The sequence below is a fragment of the Peromyscus leucopus genome, chromosome 4 (genome assembly GCF_004664715.2).
Source record: "Peromyscus leucopus breed LL Stock chromosome 4, UCI_PerLeu_2.1, whole genome shotgun sequence".
NCBI lineage: Eukaryota > Metazoa > Chordata > Mammalia > Rodentia > Cricetidae > Peromyscus > Peromyscus leucopus.
In genome coordinates, this window is record NC_051066.1 from 39,355,516 (window position 1) to 39,371,854 (window position 16,339).

The following is a 16,339-nucleotide window of genomic DNA, read 5'->3' on the forward strand; positions in this document are numbered from 1 at the left end:
GGAGTCCTAGTGGTCTGGCCAGAAAGGTATGGGGCTGCAGTTACATGCTCAAGACTAGTCTTCGCTTTCAGTACTACTGAACTTTGCAACTGGAAACATACATGCTGCCCTCTTGAGTCCTGATTTCTGCAAAATGGGAATAAGAATAATTCCACTCAGGAGTCAAGAGACATGGTAGAAGCATTGTTTAAAGTCAGTTGTTGATGCTGACTGAAAATTCTGTGACACAGTATTTCTGGAAAGTGACATACTGTCTACAAATTTCAGTGCAGTTGCCCAAAATGTTTCCATTGACTAAAACTCCTAGGATCATCCTGGATCGGGTAGCTCCAAGTAAATGCCCCATCCTGTCTTTGCAGGCTATTTCCTGTTTAACATTATATGAAACTTCTGACCCAAATTGAGAATTTATTCACAAACTTATCAAATAAACATTGCAACTCATTAAAAGTTGTTCTTTAATGTAATTTTAGGGAAACTTTCATCTGATGGGATGTCCTACATGTAATTATCCATTTCGAATCCATCTATCCAGCATGCTTGTAAGCATGCCTCTATCACAACACTACCACTTTTATTTGTACAGCCATTCATTTTTTATCTAGTCAAACAACATTCATTTATATTCAATTAAATAATAAAGTCCATAAGACTTGCTTATAATTGTTTATTATCATTAGCATGTAATATATAGCTAAATATTTACCAACTCAATAAGTAAATGAAATATAATTAAGCTTGCTTTTGCAGAGTTGAGTGGAAGTGGAGTAGACAGAATATAATATTCTCATTCTGCAATTTATTAAGTCATTTTGCCCACTTCCAACTGCTACACCATGGCAGTAGTAATCCTACCTACCATTCCTTGAGCATTTCCTCTGTGCCTGTCACTGTGCTAACTAACCATCTTGAAGGAGCCAGGAAAGCCAATCAAAGTCTCACACCTGTGTTACACAGGTCTCTGCCAACCCTGCACTCTATATGAGGAGACAGGTTCAGAAAGTAACTTTGTACCACAGCCCATCCCTAGGAAGTGTCAAAACTGAACCAAGTCTGGGAAAAACTCCTTCCTTTTCTGTTTCTGTCTTGTCTTTTAAAATTGCAAAGGACTTATGATTGTCTTCCAGCAAAGGAACGGTGTGAAATAAAATGTTAATTAAAAATCCTGGAACTTGAAGTACGTACTAGTGGGCACTCTGGATTCTGAGCCACAATGGTCTGAATAACCCTGTAAGTGGTGAAGAGTGTCTTTCCCATTGGCAGGTCATTTATCACCTAAGATAGCACAGAACTTTGAGCAGTCCTCTGTCCTCTAAGAGAAGCCAATCAAATCAAACCATCCTAAATGGCATTGTTATGTATCTGATGTAGCTGGAGATGGAAAGGTGGGGTTAGAAGACCCAGGACTCATTCTGAGTTGCAGAGCCATGGCCCCTTAAGGGACCTTCACAGTGATCTCTTCCCCCAGTCATAGACTCAGCCTGGGCTGACTTCCTGCCACCTCGTTTCTGCACAAGCTCAATTCCACCTTTTTCTCACAGACGATAATTAACTTTAACCACCAGACCTGACCCAGATACCCAACTGTGTTGCCTCACCTCACCTCCGACAGCCTCATGGGCTTGCCTTGTTTGGCAGCATGAACAGCAAAAGCTGCTCCAACCACCTCCCAGTGCCATGAGATGGAGAAATGTCATTGAAACATAGAGTAATAGTTAGGAGGCATATAAATACACAGGACAGTTAGCAAGGAATGTGATAACTACTGGAGTTTGGACCAAAACAGTTTCTGGCTGCCTTTTTTTTTCTTAAATGGAGTGAATACAGGCTGAAAGAAGACAATTTTTATAAACAAGTAAAACCCTGAGCCTAAGATAAATGTTGTGATGTACACACTGTAGCTGTGATGAACTAGACATGGTGAGAAATGCAACATACTGAGAAAAAGACGAAAACTGTGATAAAAGTGTCATGATGCAAATTGTTTTACATTAACAATATTACACTACAAAGAAAGAAAGACAAATACTTTAATGCAGCAAGAGAAAAATAAAACAAAAGCTTCCCCTGCAGTTGCAAGGTAAGTGTGCCATTTCAGCGCACGTTTCCCTGCTCATTGGGAGAAGCCTCCAAAGGGACCTTTCGATGAGAGAGACAGACAGCTGCTAGAAGCACACCCTCTTCCTGGCTTTCGGTGCCGAAAACAAACCTCCACCCCAAATGCAATGATATCACTTTGCCTCTGGACCCACCGGTGAGTGGTTCCCTGCTGGACTGTGCGTTCGGGCTTCTCTATTAAGACCCTCTGGCCCACTGTATGGCACACTTCAAGCTGTGGGGGAAACATGCAAAGCCAGCATAGGAAATGCATACATTCCTCCAATATATGATTAATGATTGGGAAGATATTAATTACACTATTTTAACCCACCCAAATTGGATGATCCCCTATTGCCTATCCATGGAAACAGAAATAAAAAAGGAAATGGATGACTAAGTTACAAACCGAATAGTCTATCACCAAGGACTAAAAAGGAAGCTCAGAGTGATAAATGGGCAAGGATGCAATGGTGGTGCAGTTGGCATTCTCCTGAGGCTAGAAACTTCCGGAGAGCCCTGCTGCCAGCAACAGTCTGGCAGAGAGAAGTGGAAAGGATTGGTCCAGTGGCAGTGCCGATTCCACAGCATCTCTGTGAGGAGCTTTTCCTTCGATCCCCAAGAAGAACCATCTGTGGCTGCTTGCTGGATCATGCTGGCTCCTCAGCTACCTTCCAACAAATAAATCTTTGTATTTTTGAAATAAAAGAAGGAGCTGATGAGAGTAGGGAAATGCTGTGGGAAACAGGAGGTATAACAATTTTCAAGCTACCCCTCATGCCATCTACAAAGCAGAAGGACAATTTGCTCCCTGAAGGGAAGGATGGTGGCAGCTGCCATGGTTCCAAAGCATCCTTCATGGCAAGTGTGGGGGGTCTTTCATAATCACTTCTGTGACTCTGGGAGGCATATTTGGTTACTCCCATTATTTAGAGGAGGAAATTGAAGTTCAGAGAGGGAACATTGACTTCCTCAAGCTCAAACTTCTAGAAGTCAAGGAAGCAGACTTTCAGTGCAGGTCATTTGAACGCCAAAGCTCAAGTCCCTCTCCAGCATGTTCTATGGTCACTTGACATCACAAGTACTCATTACCATCCACAGGTCCTGTAGAGGGCAAGCAGTCACTGGGTCTAGGGGATAACAATTTAGCAAACTTGGTCAGCTATTGCCTTGGGTTTAGTGGCTTACTCTGGATTCTCCTCCTGTGATCAATGCTGTATGAATAACATTAAAGGGTGCCATTTGGGAGGATCATCATTAATACCAAGCAGAGGGCACAGAAAACATTTAAGAAAAACTGAATCCAACCCCCACTAAATAAGATGTTTTACTTGTGTACATCTATCAAACAACTGTACCCATGAGTTGCCAAGGAAAGAGCTCCCATCAACCCCAGACAGGGGGCTCTACCTCAGTCCTCACAAGCAGCACTGGCTGCTTTAAAGATCACACAGCAGTCAACATTTTATCAGCACTCCACAAACAAGTTAAGGTTTGGCTTAAATCTGAAGGTCTCTCTCCCTTTGGCATATTCTGGGATAATAGAACAAATGTCAAATCAGTACAAGATGGCATATTTACAAAATTGCACCCTGTTTTGCATAACCTAACGATGCAGCAGTTCTTAAGGATTGAACGTTTCAAATCTGCTAGCAGAAGACTGCCAAATCTATGACTGTTTCATACACTTGCCAAAAGCCTATCAAATTTTGAGCAAAATGCAAAATAAATCTCCTCTACAAGTTAAATCAGCCCTTCTGTGTGTTCCAGGCTGCCCTCTCCTCTTGGCAGCAAGGCTCAGGACTGGGGCCCCACTCCTCCTGGCCTTGGTCTTCTACTTCTCTGTTTATTCACAAGACCATCCCTTCCCAGTCTATGTCCTGTCATATTTATTGGTCACCATTTGGTCTGCTCTTCCCAAAGCTCTCATGCAGATCTCATCATGGATCTTTCTCAGAGGTCCCAGGAAGCCCTTCTCCTGGTCACAGTAGTCTATCTGCCTTGTTGCCCCTTCCTCTCTTTGTAATCTGTTGAGAACCTCTCTGCTCTTCCTCATGTCTTCTCTCTTCCTTCTTTCCTGGCTCAGATAGCATCCTCTTCCTTTTCAAACCCTCAATGTCTATACGTTGCTTAATATTTTAGTGCCTCAGTTTCCCTGTCAATAAAATGGTGGTGATTATCCTGATTCAGAGTGTTTCAGGGAGACTTGAAGCTGAAAATATATGTAAAGATCTTAGACTAGAGTCTAGATATACTAACACAATAGATGAATAACAATTGAGGCTGAATGGGGGGGGTGAAATTCTAGATTTTGGCTCCTCCTCTTTCCCTTCCTTCAGGCTTCTGACACATAGATTTCCAGGCTCCATTGTCACAATTTAGAAGTCTCTCGTCTTTTTCATACACATTGGATATTATATAATGTTCAAGTTAATGTTTTGCTACCCTTTAAAAAATTATCTTCCCCATGTTTTTGCTTTTTTCTTCTCTCTAAAAAATAAACTTTTGAACAAATCAAATGCCAGGCACTTTGAGTGGATGAACGAAAGTCTCTTCTGTGTTCAAGCCTTACAATTCTGACTACAGATGGGCTTTGAGAAATTCTTCACCCATGGGGTAGGCTCCCATTCCTTGAGGTGTGGCTACGCTGCTGCATGCTTGTGGCTACTGGTGGTAGAGCTGCCTCCTTTGTTGTCTGAATTCTTTGCTTAAATTTGTCATCATTTCTCTCTGTTGTGCATGGTGAGTGTGTAGAGATCTGTCCACCAAATGACACTGTTCATCAGCTCAGACTTCTCTGGGACCAGCTCCTTAGGGGTTCCTCGTTGAGGTCCTTGGAGTCTTTAAAAGAGTTCCTGTCCTGCCATTTGGCCATAGGTGGGTGGCAATCTTCAAACAGTCTTATGGAATCACTGCAGGTGTCACTGAATTGAGTCCCAGGATCCCCTAATCTTCATAGCAGCTTTTAAAGTATAGGAAATACTGCCCCCACCGGGAGGAATCAGCCTTCATAAAGGTGGATGTGCTAGCTTAGAGTGGGGCACACATTGACAATTCACCTGGCATCTCTTTCCTCAGTAATAAAAGGGCCCAAATTCTCAGGGTATGTTCCTCTTGGAGATTTGGGTTTCTCTAAAGTCTAGGTCATTTATCCCCTAGGACTGAATCGTCTCATCTACCATATATTAAAAATTATATTCTTCCAAACTCTACAGTTCTATGTATCAATGGCTTCTTAGCTAAGAACATGAACTTAGTTATTGCACAACAGCACACTTTGTGCATTTCCTAATTCTGGATGTGCTAAGAGACTCCTGCCTAAGTGGGAATTTTTTTCAAAATATTTTCTTGACCCATGAAAATGCAAAGTGACAACAACCTTTAAGGGATTGTTGAATTAGCTCTCATGTCTTTTCAAGGGATAGGACAGGAGAAAGAGAGAGAGAGAGAGAGAGAGAGAGAGAGAGAGAGAGAGAGAGAGAGAGAGAGAGAACGAACCTGAGAAAGAAAAGAAGTAAAAGATGAAGGGGTCCAGAGGGGCAGCTGGGGCCTTGGAGGAAAATAGAATCTTTGAATATATTCTTGCCAGAGACAAAAGCACAGGCTCATTTAAAAAACAAAGGAGGGCAGCTTTATTCTAAAGCCTGCTGTGCACCAAAAATAGGCACTTAGATTCAGTTCTCCACTCACATTCAGATCCCCACACAGATTCAGTCCTCCATGCTTAGAGGAAGCAACTGAGCGTGGTGGAGACGATTCCGTTAATGCATTTGCCTCACTTACTCCTGCCCACCTTAGCTATCACCCTCCCGGATAATTCCTCTGAGTAACACATTGGGAACCTTTAGCTCCCTGGTACTGGCAGTTTTAATGTGTCCATTGCCAGCAATGAATTTCATGCCAAGAAAACCCGACTCCTGGCGTGGAAGGATTAAACAGTCCTCGGGTGCCATCTGTGCAGCAAAGTGAGAGAGTGACTTCGTGCACCCAATGTGCGTGTGTTGCCATTGGCAGGAGAAAGTGACTTCTATTTACATGACTACCTCATGCAGGGAACACCTAAGGGGAGAGATGAAAATGGCCACCTCTGTGGGGGGTAGACTTAGGGGAAAGGAGGATTGGTGTGGGAAAGAGGAGCCTATAGAAAAGACTGAAAAAAAGAAGCACGAAATGACAGATTAAAAGTGCCATCCTGTAGTAGTATATAGAGAGAGAGCTGATAAAGAGAAGATGTATGACAGGTATGTATCCTAAAGAAGTGAAGCAGATGTCATGACGTCCTTTGGTGTCAAGGTTCGGACTTAACCCTGTGCCTCTGGCCTTATTGGCTCTTCAAACTGGGGTTTTCTAAAATGAATGCTTTGGCTTTTTATCCACTATTCTTTAGAGCCAGGCATTAGAATCCTAGGCAGTAAAGCTCTGTGTTTTCAGGGGGTTTCAGTACTTTGACGTAGTCAAGAAAACCCTCTTTCAGGTTGGATAATTAAGAAGAAAAAAATCCAGCATCAAAATGAGAAAAGTGATGGAGAAATACAACTGTATCACAGTGTTTTACTTTAAAACTTTTTTTTAATTAAGTCAAGATAGGTTTTAGGCTTATGCTTCATAGAAGGACACTCAAAGAGTGAAATGTCGAAGATATAATGTTAAGTAACAATACGGGGTGGAGGAGGGGAAAATCCAATGCTGAGTAACTACTAACTCAAGGTAGACTAAGACGAGAGTCCATAGTCCCACAAAGAAAGTAACATAGTGTTTTCAAAGAAATGATGGTTGAAGCTTCCTCATACATGGGAATGGGGCACAAATGACAATCCAGGTATAAGGGACCCATAGCAAAATGTCACAAAATTGTAACTGACACTTAAACCAGGCCATTGTGAGGAGGGTGACTACTGAGCTGAAGACTGAAGACTGAAGACTGGATTTAGCCAGGTACACAGGAGAGTGTCATTAAAGCAGTGTGTGCAGTGTGTGTGTGTGTGTGTGTGTGTGTGTGTGTGTGTGTGTGTGTGATGTGCTAGCAGGGTGTGGATTGTGGGAAGACACAGCATGAGTGTACAGACTGGGCTACCATTACCAAGGGAGCTAGGTCATTATGCATCAAGTAAACAATGCTTGAAGCAGACTATAGGCTGTGGAGTAGACAGAGTGAGAAGAATGGAGTGTGCACTGTTGGGTGAGACCTCTGACAGAACAGGGAGAGCTTGATTAGGAGGCTTCTTTGTAGGGAGAGATATCTAGTGTGTCACTTTAATTTGCAGGTTACTTTTCTATCATGTCTCAGAAACATATAAAAACATGCAGGCACTAACACAAACATGTCCCCCTGCGTGTGCAAGCTTATAATTAGGGTGAAAGTAAGTTACACATACATACATACACACACACACACACACACACACATACGTGCATACACACACATATATACATACGCACATACATATACATACATATACACATACACATACATATATACACAGCATACACACATATACATATACACATACATACACATATATGCACACATACACATCTTGCAAAAGGAGAGACTTTAAATTCACTGTTTTGATCAGATGGTTCATTATTATTCCATAGTAATAATGATGGCATCTTACAAAAATGTACGTATATTGCTCAGAGCAATGTATTACAGTTAGGTCTATGTACTAAGAGTCACAACACAGAGAAAATTTTGTGTTGACATTTTTCTTGTTTTTCTTTCTTTTTAATTCATTCTTCCAGGGAGAATTTTGGACCTCTTTGGAGAATGGAAATGTCAGAGATGATTTTCCTTCTTATTAAAAAGCTTTAATTTAGTTCACAATTTTTTCCCTCAACTAATATGGTTCACAGAATCAGTAAAGTTTTACAAGTGTCAAAGTGGTGCTGTTTCATACAGCTGCATAAGGGTGACATCCACACAGCTTTGGTGTGGACTCCACACTAACAGTGACGCAGGTGATAGCTGCATCCAGGTCATGTTTTCAAATGCTGCAGCTTCTCTGGAGAGCAAGCTGCCCACTACTTCTCCCACCACTGGAGGATATGTAGTAATTCACGGACAGGGCTCTTCAGGGCACTACTCAACTGCACCTGCCACCTCACCTGCTTTATGCAAATTCTGTGTTAAAAATCTACATAGCTGGCTATGAGTGAGAAAATTACAGGCATGCATTTACCTTTTAATTGTTATAATATCATAAACATTTTATTATCTTGCTAAAGGCTTAAAGAGTCTTCTGGGTCCTAAAAGAATATGTTGAATTTGACATGTTTTCTAAACTGAAATTTTTATAATTAAAGTAATTATCTGATGTTGCTTTGTATTTCCAAATGAATGCATATTGTGACCTATATAGCATATGATAACGACTGTAATTATGCAAAATATAGTAGGGGAAGCTACTGGAGAATCTCTAAACCACCTGTGTTACTTCTTTTTAACAAGAAATTTGCTGGAAATAATATATATTTTTTTTCTAAAATAGATACAATTAAGAAGTTCTTAAGCCATTTATACACAGTTGTAAGGTTGGCACAGCTGTTTGTCTCTTACCCTGTAATGGGCAAGGTTGTCTTCTGGAGTTGGGAGACCCATGTAGCGCTCTGTATACACTGAGTCTGTGATGGGGGAAAAAAAAGACCAGGTTCAACTTCTCCAATAACAGGTTCAACTTCTCTTATGTCTATTGCATCACTTTACCTGCCCTCCTGTGCCTTAACTCATGAAAGAATTTCCCCCAGCCAACCCTTGCTAACTCAGCCTGAGAGACTGACACCCAGATCACTCACTCTCACTCAGGACTTCTCTGCAACCCTGACCCATCTTGCACTCAGCCCTCAGCATCAGGGCAGCGGGAGTGCAAACTAGACAACCTAAAACACAATCAGCAATTGACCTGAAGAAAAGTCAAATTCCCAGAGAGACCCACTCAATGGAAGTCATCTGTCTAGTGCCCCAGTTATCTTGAAAGTTGTAGTACTGAGATAAACACACACTTATGCTATGATAATCTGTCTCCTTTTGAGATACCTAAGAACGATCGATTACTAGTGGCTTACTTAAGCCTTATATTTTAGGCAGGTTGAGATTCACTATGATAAAAAGAAGGAATTTAAGTTAACAGTCCATATTGACACAGCTACTTCATCATAATTCAAGTCAAGCACTTGTTTCCCCTCACTTTATGGGGAGGTCTCAAGTTTTGTGCTGTAACACTTGAGCACTGTGAACAGATTACATTAATATCTGTCTGCTCAACTGACATAAGCTCTTTTATATATAAATGTGATGGAATAACAGGTTGCACAATTGGTTTGGCTACTTGGGGTAATTAAACATAATTTTAAACAAAATGAAATCCGATATTATATATTTGCCCTAAGGTATCACTGATGGAATTCGCTGCACAAACAGTTTCATTGTTGTTGTTTTAACTGCTAGTGTGTATCCGCTGTACAGAGTGGTAGGTTTAAAGAAGCTGCCCCGTTCAAGTGCATCCCATACTGTACCTACATGAGCCACAAGTTCACCCCTACTACTCCTTAGCCCTGGTTTTGAACGCTTTGTCTTCCATTGTGGATCTTCCCCCAGAGTCAGTTCGTCGTGGCGTTTCCTTCATAATCTCGTGGTTTGCGCGATTTTTAGTTTGCTTTGTTTTTATCTTTTTATGCTAAATGATATTTATTGATTAAGAAGAATTAGAGACAATATCATGGCTGTTGTCGTTGTCTGAATTCTGAGTTTCTTTAGTTGCCTATTATGGGGGATGTTTTAGAAGCTTCCTCCTTAAAATGAGCCAGGTAGAGGTATGAGGTTAAATGTGAAACGCGTAGCATGAAATCGATGTTTCGTTCATCTGTAAGTAGCACTCCGTGTGTCTTGGTTGACTTGTAGTGTTCGACTGCGCGGACTCATATGTCGCATGTTCGACCACGGGAATTCTGTGGCTGTGTTCTTTATCGTTCTTTTTATGGTTGTATCGTCTTCATACACTGTGTGGGATGGGGCTTTTGCTGGTTTGCTGAATGTTGACTTGGATGCATAAATTGAGAACTATTCTTAGAAGCACCTCCTGATATGGACTGTTTGGCTTTTTCCACTCACTTACCCCTTCTCTTCGCTAATTAAGAGGTTGGTGTTACCCTAATATTCGGTATTTAGTATTTTACTAAAAAATACATATAGCACTAAGCTCGAATGATAATGAATATATTCGCTTATCTTAAACGAGAAAAGCAGTCGCTATAAAATTACGTTATCTTTAGAGAAGGACAACTGTTAGAAAAATACAGTAATGTGAAGCTTTTCACGGGAGTTATTCTCATTAATGTTAATAAGATCAAAATGCGTATTTAACATGACCTTGCTTAGGTCATATAGGTTGATGATTGTGGACGACAGTGTTCTTCAATGGTAGAGACATGAGATATAGTATTTTCGCTCTGCCCGAACGTCGATCGTGATTCTGACTAGACCTCTCGAACTGTCTGTTGAGCAAAATGCGCACTTTTGTCTTTTTAGTCGTCTAGCTAACCAGTGTTACGTGTGTATATTTAGAGACTCTTGATAGAGCAATTTTAAGCTAATATATTTTTAAATAGACACATACCTACAAGGGAGCGAAGTTTAGGCTTGTTTGAAAAATTTTAGGAGCAAGTGTCTTTTTGAAGAGCGACGCTACGCTCATCGTGTTTGCGATTCATGCTGCAAAATTAGATTATTTCTTGGAACACTATCACATCATACTAATCAAAGCTCCCTTCAGTACTGTTTGAATTAAGCGTCATGTACATTTAATTGAACTTTCTGTACATTGGCCTGAAATCCATGTTCTACCTCACCAAAAGAGTACTACTTATTGATTTCAGTTGACCACCAGAGTCTCCAGAAACGCAGAACCAATCCAAACAGAAACAATTTAATTTCCAAACAAACAAGTAATCATCTACAAAAACAACTCATTGTGGTGCAGATTAAATCGTAACGTGCAAGCGCTGCCAGAGTTTTTAACAGAGAATGACAGGCAATGTTTTGTCACATTGACCTCTCCCGTTGACTTGGAGAGGCTTTCAAAGCAGGAATTTTTACAGGACTGGTACTGCTCGTGCGTTTAATCGTGTTATGGACTATAACGGTATCAAATGGAGGCACTATTTTTTTACCAAACAAGGTTCCGGTCTCAACCCTATCGGTATACGGCAATAATGGAACTTCAGGTCTGAGGTCCAGAAGAGAGAAATTAAGGAAAACGTACAGCATCTCCTTGCCCACCCCTCGGGTGCTTTTCTGCATCAGTGCTCTGACTTAACACTAGGGAGGGGCCACGTGATCGAAAGAGATTAAGAAAAGATTAGGAGTTCAGAAGAATGATCCCGCCGCTGATGTGGTGGAACTTCTCGGTGATTGCGAGGGACCTGATATTCTATACTAAAACGACAGTGGGAAAGGCACAAGTCACCCCATTGATAGACTCATCGTGAGCATAGCATGTTTCTTGTCCTTCTCGTTCCCATTTCTGACACCCGTTATCCTAGTATCTTGACCTCCTGTCACTCATGAAAGGGAAGAGATTACATTAATCTCATTCCTTTCCTCTGGGAAATTATATATAGTGGAACCAAGTCCCAAATCAAATTGAATAAAGATTATACGAAAATTTTATTTTCACGAGAAGGCTGTATTATTTCCAAAAATAATCTTGGGCAAAGCACTGTGTTTTGTGATATAGAAATCAGGTGTGAGTTGAGACGCTGGGTGTTTATGCCCGTTGCAGACCTCGTTGATGTCTGTGGTCACCTATCAATGCAAAACTCGCTCTCCCTGACTGCGCAGTCTGTAACCTGAAGTCTGTACTCCAGTCCGTTGTTTATGCTCGCCTCTCACATTGCAACAATTAACTCAAAATAAGACACCACCACTCGTATATATGAAATCGAGAGCGCGAGCTCAATTTATAATCTTTCTGAAATGCAATTAATGAAGGAAGCGCGACAAGAAAGAGAAGAAGCTTGACACACGGACCTAGTACCTCTTCCATAGGTCAGAGAACAGGTCTCTTATTGGTACATACTAAAGAAATACTAGGAGTATTGGCATGTCTTCTCGTGTGGTAATTTCTTGTTGTCTCTCTCGATGTTCTAGTGCATACTTCTCGCGTCCAAACTAATATTCTGTCTTGGTCAATATGACACCAGCGGAGGTTCACGCAGTAATACCCACTATTCGTGGACACGAGGATCGGGTGTTCCACAGGCGTGGTTATCCTGCACAGAGGAGATTGTACATCGTGCCAGCCTGACTGTGCGTGTCCATGCAGCCCGAATCACCATAGCGCACGATATCCATATCATGTGCTGATCGGAAGGCACGGTTTCACCCTTATTCTCCTACCCTCGATATGACTAAGTGTGAAGAAATAGGACCCAATCAGAATTACATTGGGTTTTTACTGGCATGTAATAGGAATTAAAAGGAGCAGTCCAGTGCAGTTCGTTAGCCCGTAGTCGCGGGGCGTGTTCACGAACACTAATATTCTCTACTCGCATGAACACTCAGAACTTCGCACTATCTGTCGTTACTAATCATACATTGCGTTATGACCACAGCGCATCTGTGCACTTCTTTCAGCAGATATAGAAATAGCATGTGGTATCATAGGAGGTGCGCTTGAAATTTGAGCTTTATTGCTTGGCAGTATCCTGCCCCTTAAAGGACTTGATTGCACACTGTGCTAGGGAAATTTTCTCTAACTGTTTCAGGCTTCGCCTATTTGATCACGAGAGATAAGAACGCAGGGGACATTTAGTGGACCCTGGTGACCATATATACAAATTAAAGAAAATAATAAATAAAAACAATAAACCACAAACCTTTGCTGATTAATAAGCTTTTCTCCCCCCATGCCTTTCTCTTTTTTCCTCTTTTGCCCACCTCCTTCTTCCTTCCCTGCTCTTGATCTGGGCTCCTTATCTCATCATTATGAACAGAGGTACATGTCTAGCTCAGTAGACATTCTGGAAGCCTGCTGTTCCGAGGCCCAAGACTCAACAGACGTGATTTTTATCTCCAAATATTTGCATGCAAAAAAACTTAACCTGCACTGGGCTGTATTCACTAAGGAGTGCATACAAATCCATGAGTCAAAAAAAAAAATAACATATAAATTAAACAAGCTACTCACCCAGCCCCAAATTGCAATCCGTTTGCTGTCCACAAATCCCATTTTTAAAAATTGTCTAAAAAGCCAGAAAAGTTAACAAATCAGTTTTCCACTGTGTATAGAAAACTAAGCTAACTGCACAACTGTGAAGGCCTGACACTTGTTATCTCCTTCATTTAATACAAACTAAGAGGGACCAGGGTCAGCAATCAAAAACACCTGAGATAAACGTCTACCATGCTAATATCAGAACTACAGTCCATAAAATTCTCTCTCTCTCTCTCTCTCTCTCTCTCTCTCTCTCTCTCTCTCTCTCTCTCTGTGTGTGTGTGTGTGTGTGTGTGTGTGTGTGTGTACATGATTCACAGAAAACAAATCCTGGCAGTTTTTTTCACAGCTTTATATAAAAATTTGCAGCCCAGATGCACTTTTCTTTACATAATTGAATTTAAATCTCTCCAGATGTTTTTCAGCTTGAAAGTGGTTAGCCCCTGTGATAGAAAAAGACAAGGTCAGGGAGAACAGCTGAGTAGGGCTTAGAATTGTCTCTGGACTCTTACCTGAGAATTTAAATACCAACATCTAAATCAAATCCTGTACTGGGTGTTGATTAGTAGCTAAGCACCATTAAGGGAAAGTATATTTTCTTTGATGGATTAAGGACCATCTTCGCCACCAAACTGTGTCAGGAGTTAAAATCCAGGTTTAAAAAAAAAAAAAAAGAACTTTGTTTTATGCATCTATTTCCTAATCTTATCCATAAATCAAGTCATTTTTTTCTTAAAACATAAGGAAGTCTAGCAAATAGAATGCACAATTTTGTGGTATCCTGGGAGGTGTGGAGGTCTTTGCATTAATGGACAGTTGATTCTGTTTTCAATTGGTGATGCCTGCCCAAGGCTGCAAAGTCAAGTGATACAGGAACAAATTAAGAGCACTTCTCTACTCCTCTCCTGGTCAATTAGCCTCTTTAAATACAGAGGCTTTATCAACAGGGGCTGAGCCATGATTGCACAGGGTGATACACCTTTACCAAGAAGGCCTCTCCAACGCCCCTGGTCATTCCCCTGTCTGAAAAGGGAAAGTAAACTAAAATGTTTCTTTTTGCTGCATTCCATAAACATAAACATCCCCCTGTTTGTACTTGATTTTGAACTTCGCATAAACATTGGTGCCTGGCTTCTTTCACTGAACTTTATTTTGAGATTCACTTGTGTTGCTGTGTTTAGTTCTTAGTTGCTGTAACAGTGTTCCATTGTATAGGAAATACTGCCTGTCAATATTGTCTTAAACAGGTTTTGTTTTATAAATATTGAATTCGGTAATTTTAACACTTTTAGAACTCAAGTTCATGTGCTTGTGGCCCCCTTTCATAGAGAGATGACCAGTCTTGATAGATAAAAATTTATTTTTACAACAGCGAAACCTCTAGTTTATTCTTTCTTTAATCTAAAATTTCTTTTACATTTTTAAAAAAAATGGTCAGTAATTAACTTTGGCATGAGGGAATTTCATTCACTTAGGAATATTTATCTAACCTCTTTTTCTTTTCTTTGATGAATTTTCCTTGAAGGTATTTATTTTTCTCAACACACTGATCATCCTTGGATCACTCTGCATTTCTGGGTCTATAATTTTACAACACTGTCTTAAACCACCTGTTTATTAGCCTTCTCCAAACACCTGTGCAAGTGGCCGGCAACTCAAATGTTACACATCCAATTTACCAGCCGGATGCAGTGGAACAGAAGAGCTGGAATGGGCTGGATTCCAAGCCTGCTTCACCCTGACAAGTTCTATTTCTTTACTTGAAACACGTGTTAAGAATATCCGCCTCCCAGGGCTGCTCCACAGCTCAAAGCCATGTGCCTACCATAGGATGCTCCTCTCCTTTCCATCCAAAACACATCAGTTTATATTTCTTTGTGGGAAGGCCAGCGTGAGATGGTGTTCATACTTAAGGAAGCCCTTATAATTGTGATTCATAGCAGCTCAGTTGTGTCCTACAACTTTCCAAAAATAAAAGAGTTCCCCTTACAAAGGCTGTAGGAGCTATATTTTAGGCTTCATAGTTATGACTCCCTACAGGGTTAATGTACATTCAACTTCTCTATCACTTAGTTTTGACTATAAGGGATGGGCTCAACCATTTGGTCAGATGTTCACCTAGTGTGATGGTTAAATTCAATTTTCAATTTAGTTGTACTGAGAAACGGCTACATGTGTCTATGGGCAAATAACCAACAGGGGAAGGCCCACCCTTAATTGTGAACAGCATCTTCCCATCAGCTAGGGCTGGGAAGGAATAAAACTGGGGAGAAGAGAAAGCTCTTTCTGCTATACTATGAGGCAAGTAGGCTCACCACAAGTGATTTTCTACCTCACCATGGGCCCAGAAGCAACAGAGCCAAGGACTTCTGGAGGAAATCTCGGAAACCCTGGTCCAGAATAAATAATTCCTCCTTCAATGTTGTTCTATCTATGGTTTTATAATTGCAGTGAAAACCTCTCTGACATCGAATATTGGTCTGAAGAGATAGATAGGGTCATTGCTGTGACTTATCAGATCTTGTAGTTCAGAAACCTTTGTAACTAGTTTGAAAGAGAAATTTATAGAATTGGTTTGAAGGAGCCAGCAAGAATGATGTTGGCAGAGGTTAATGAGTGATTGTGGTGGGAGGCTCAGGAAATCGGGGTGCGGATAGGAATGCAGGCAGCAAATGCTGCTCTTTGGGAGTTGGATGGGGGAAAAGGACTTGATTAAGAGTTGAACCAAAGGTTATTTGCCTTAACTGAAGCGAAGGACTTGTCTACCTTTGGCCCATGCCCTAAGACCTTGTGGGAGGCTGGGTTTAAAGGAGAGGAAATTTCAGGACTGCCTAGCCTTCAGTGTGTGCACAATAATTGCCAGCTGCAATTAAAAGGTGTAAGTTGTCAGTAAAATACATAGAAGAAACCACTGCAGTTGTCCCTAACTAATCAGTCTAGGACAGTGGGCTGAAATCTCTCAAACCATAGTTCCAAATGAACCCATCTTCTTGTTCCTTCAAGTTCCTTCTACCAGATATCTTATCACA

The 16,339-nt window shown here is 41.0% G+C and overlaps 1 protein-coding gene across 1 annotated transcript in view; it reads right to left on the reverse strand.

Moving 5' to 3' along the window:
• Nucleotides 1–16,339, reverse strand: part of Dpp4 (dipeptidyl peptidase 4) — an 87,294-nt gene that overhangs the window by 4,068 nt on the left and 66,887 nt on the right. The window contains exons 21-24 of the mRNA XM_037204421.1: nt 13,284–13,338; nt 9,973–10,135; nt 8,893–8,976; nt 8,657–8,721 (exon numbers count right to left, since the gene is read on the reverse strand). Coding sequence (XP_037060316.1) covers nt 8,657–8,721; nt 8,893–8,976; nt 9,973–10,135; nt 13,284–13,338 — 367 coding nt within the window. The remainder of the gene's footprint in view (nt 1–8,656; nt 8,722–8,892; nt 8,977–9,972; nt 10,136–13,283; nt 13,339–16,339) is intronic.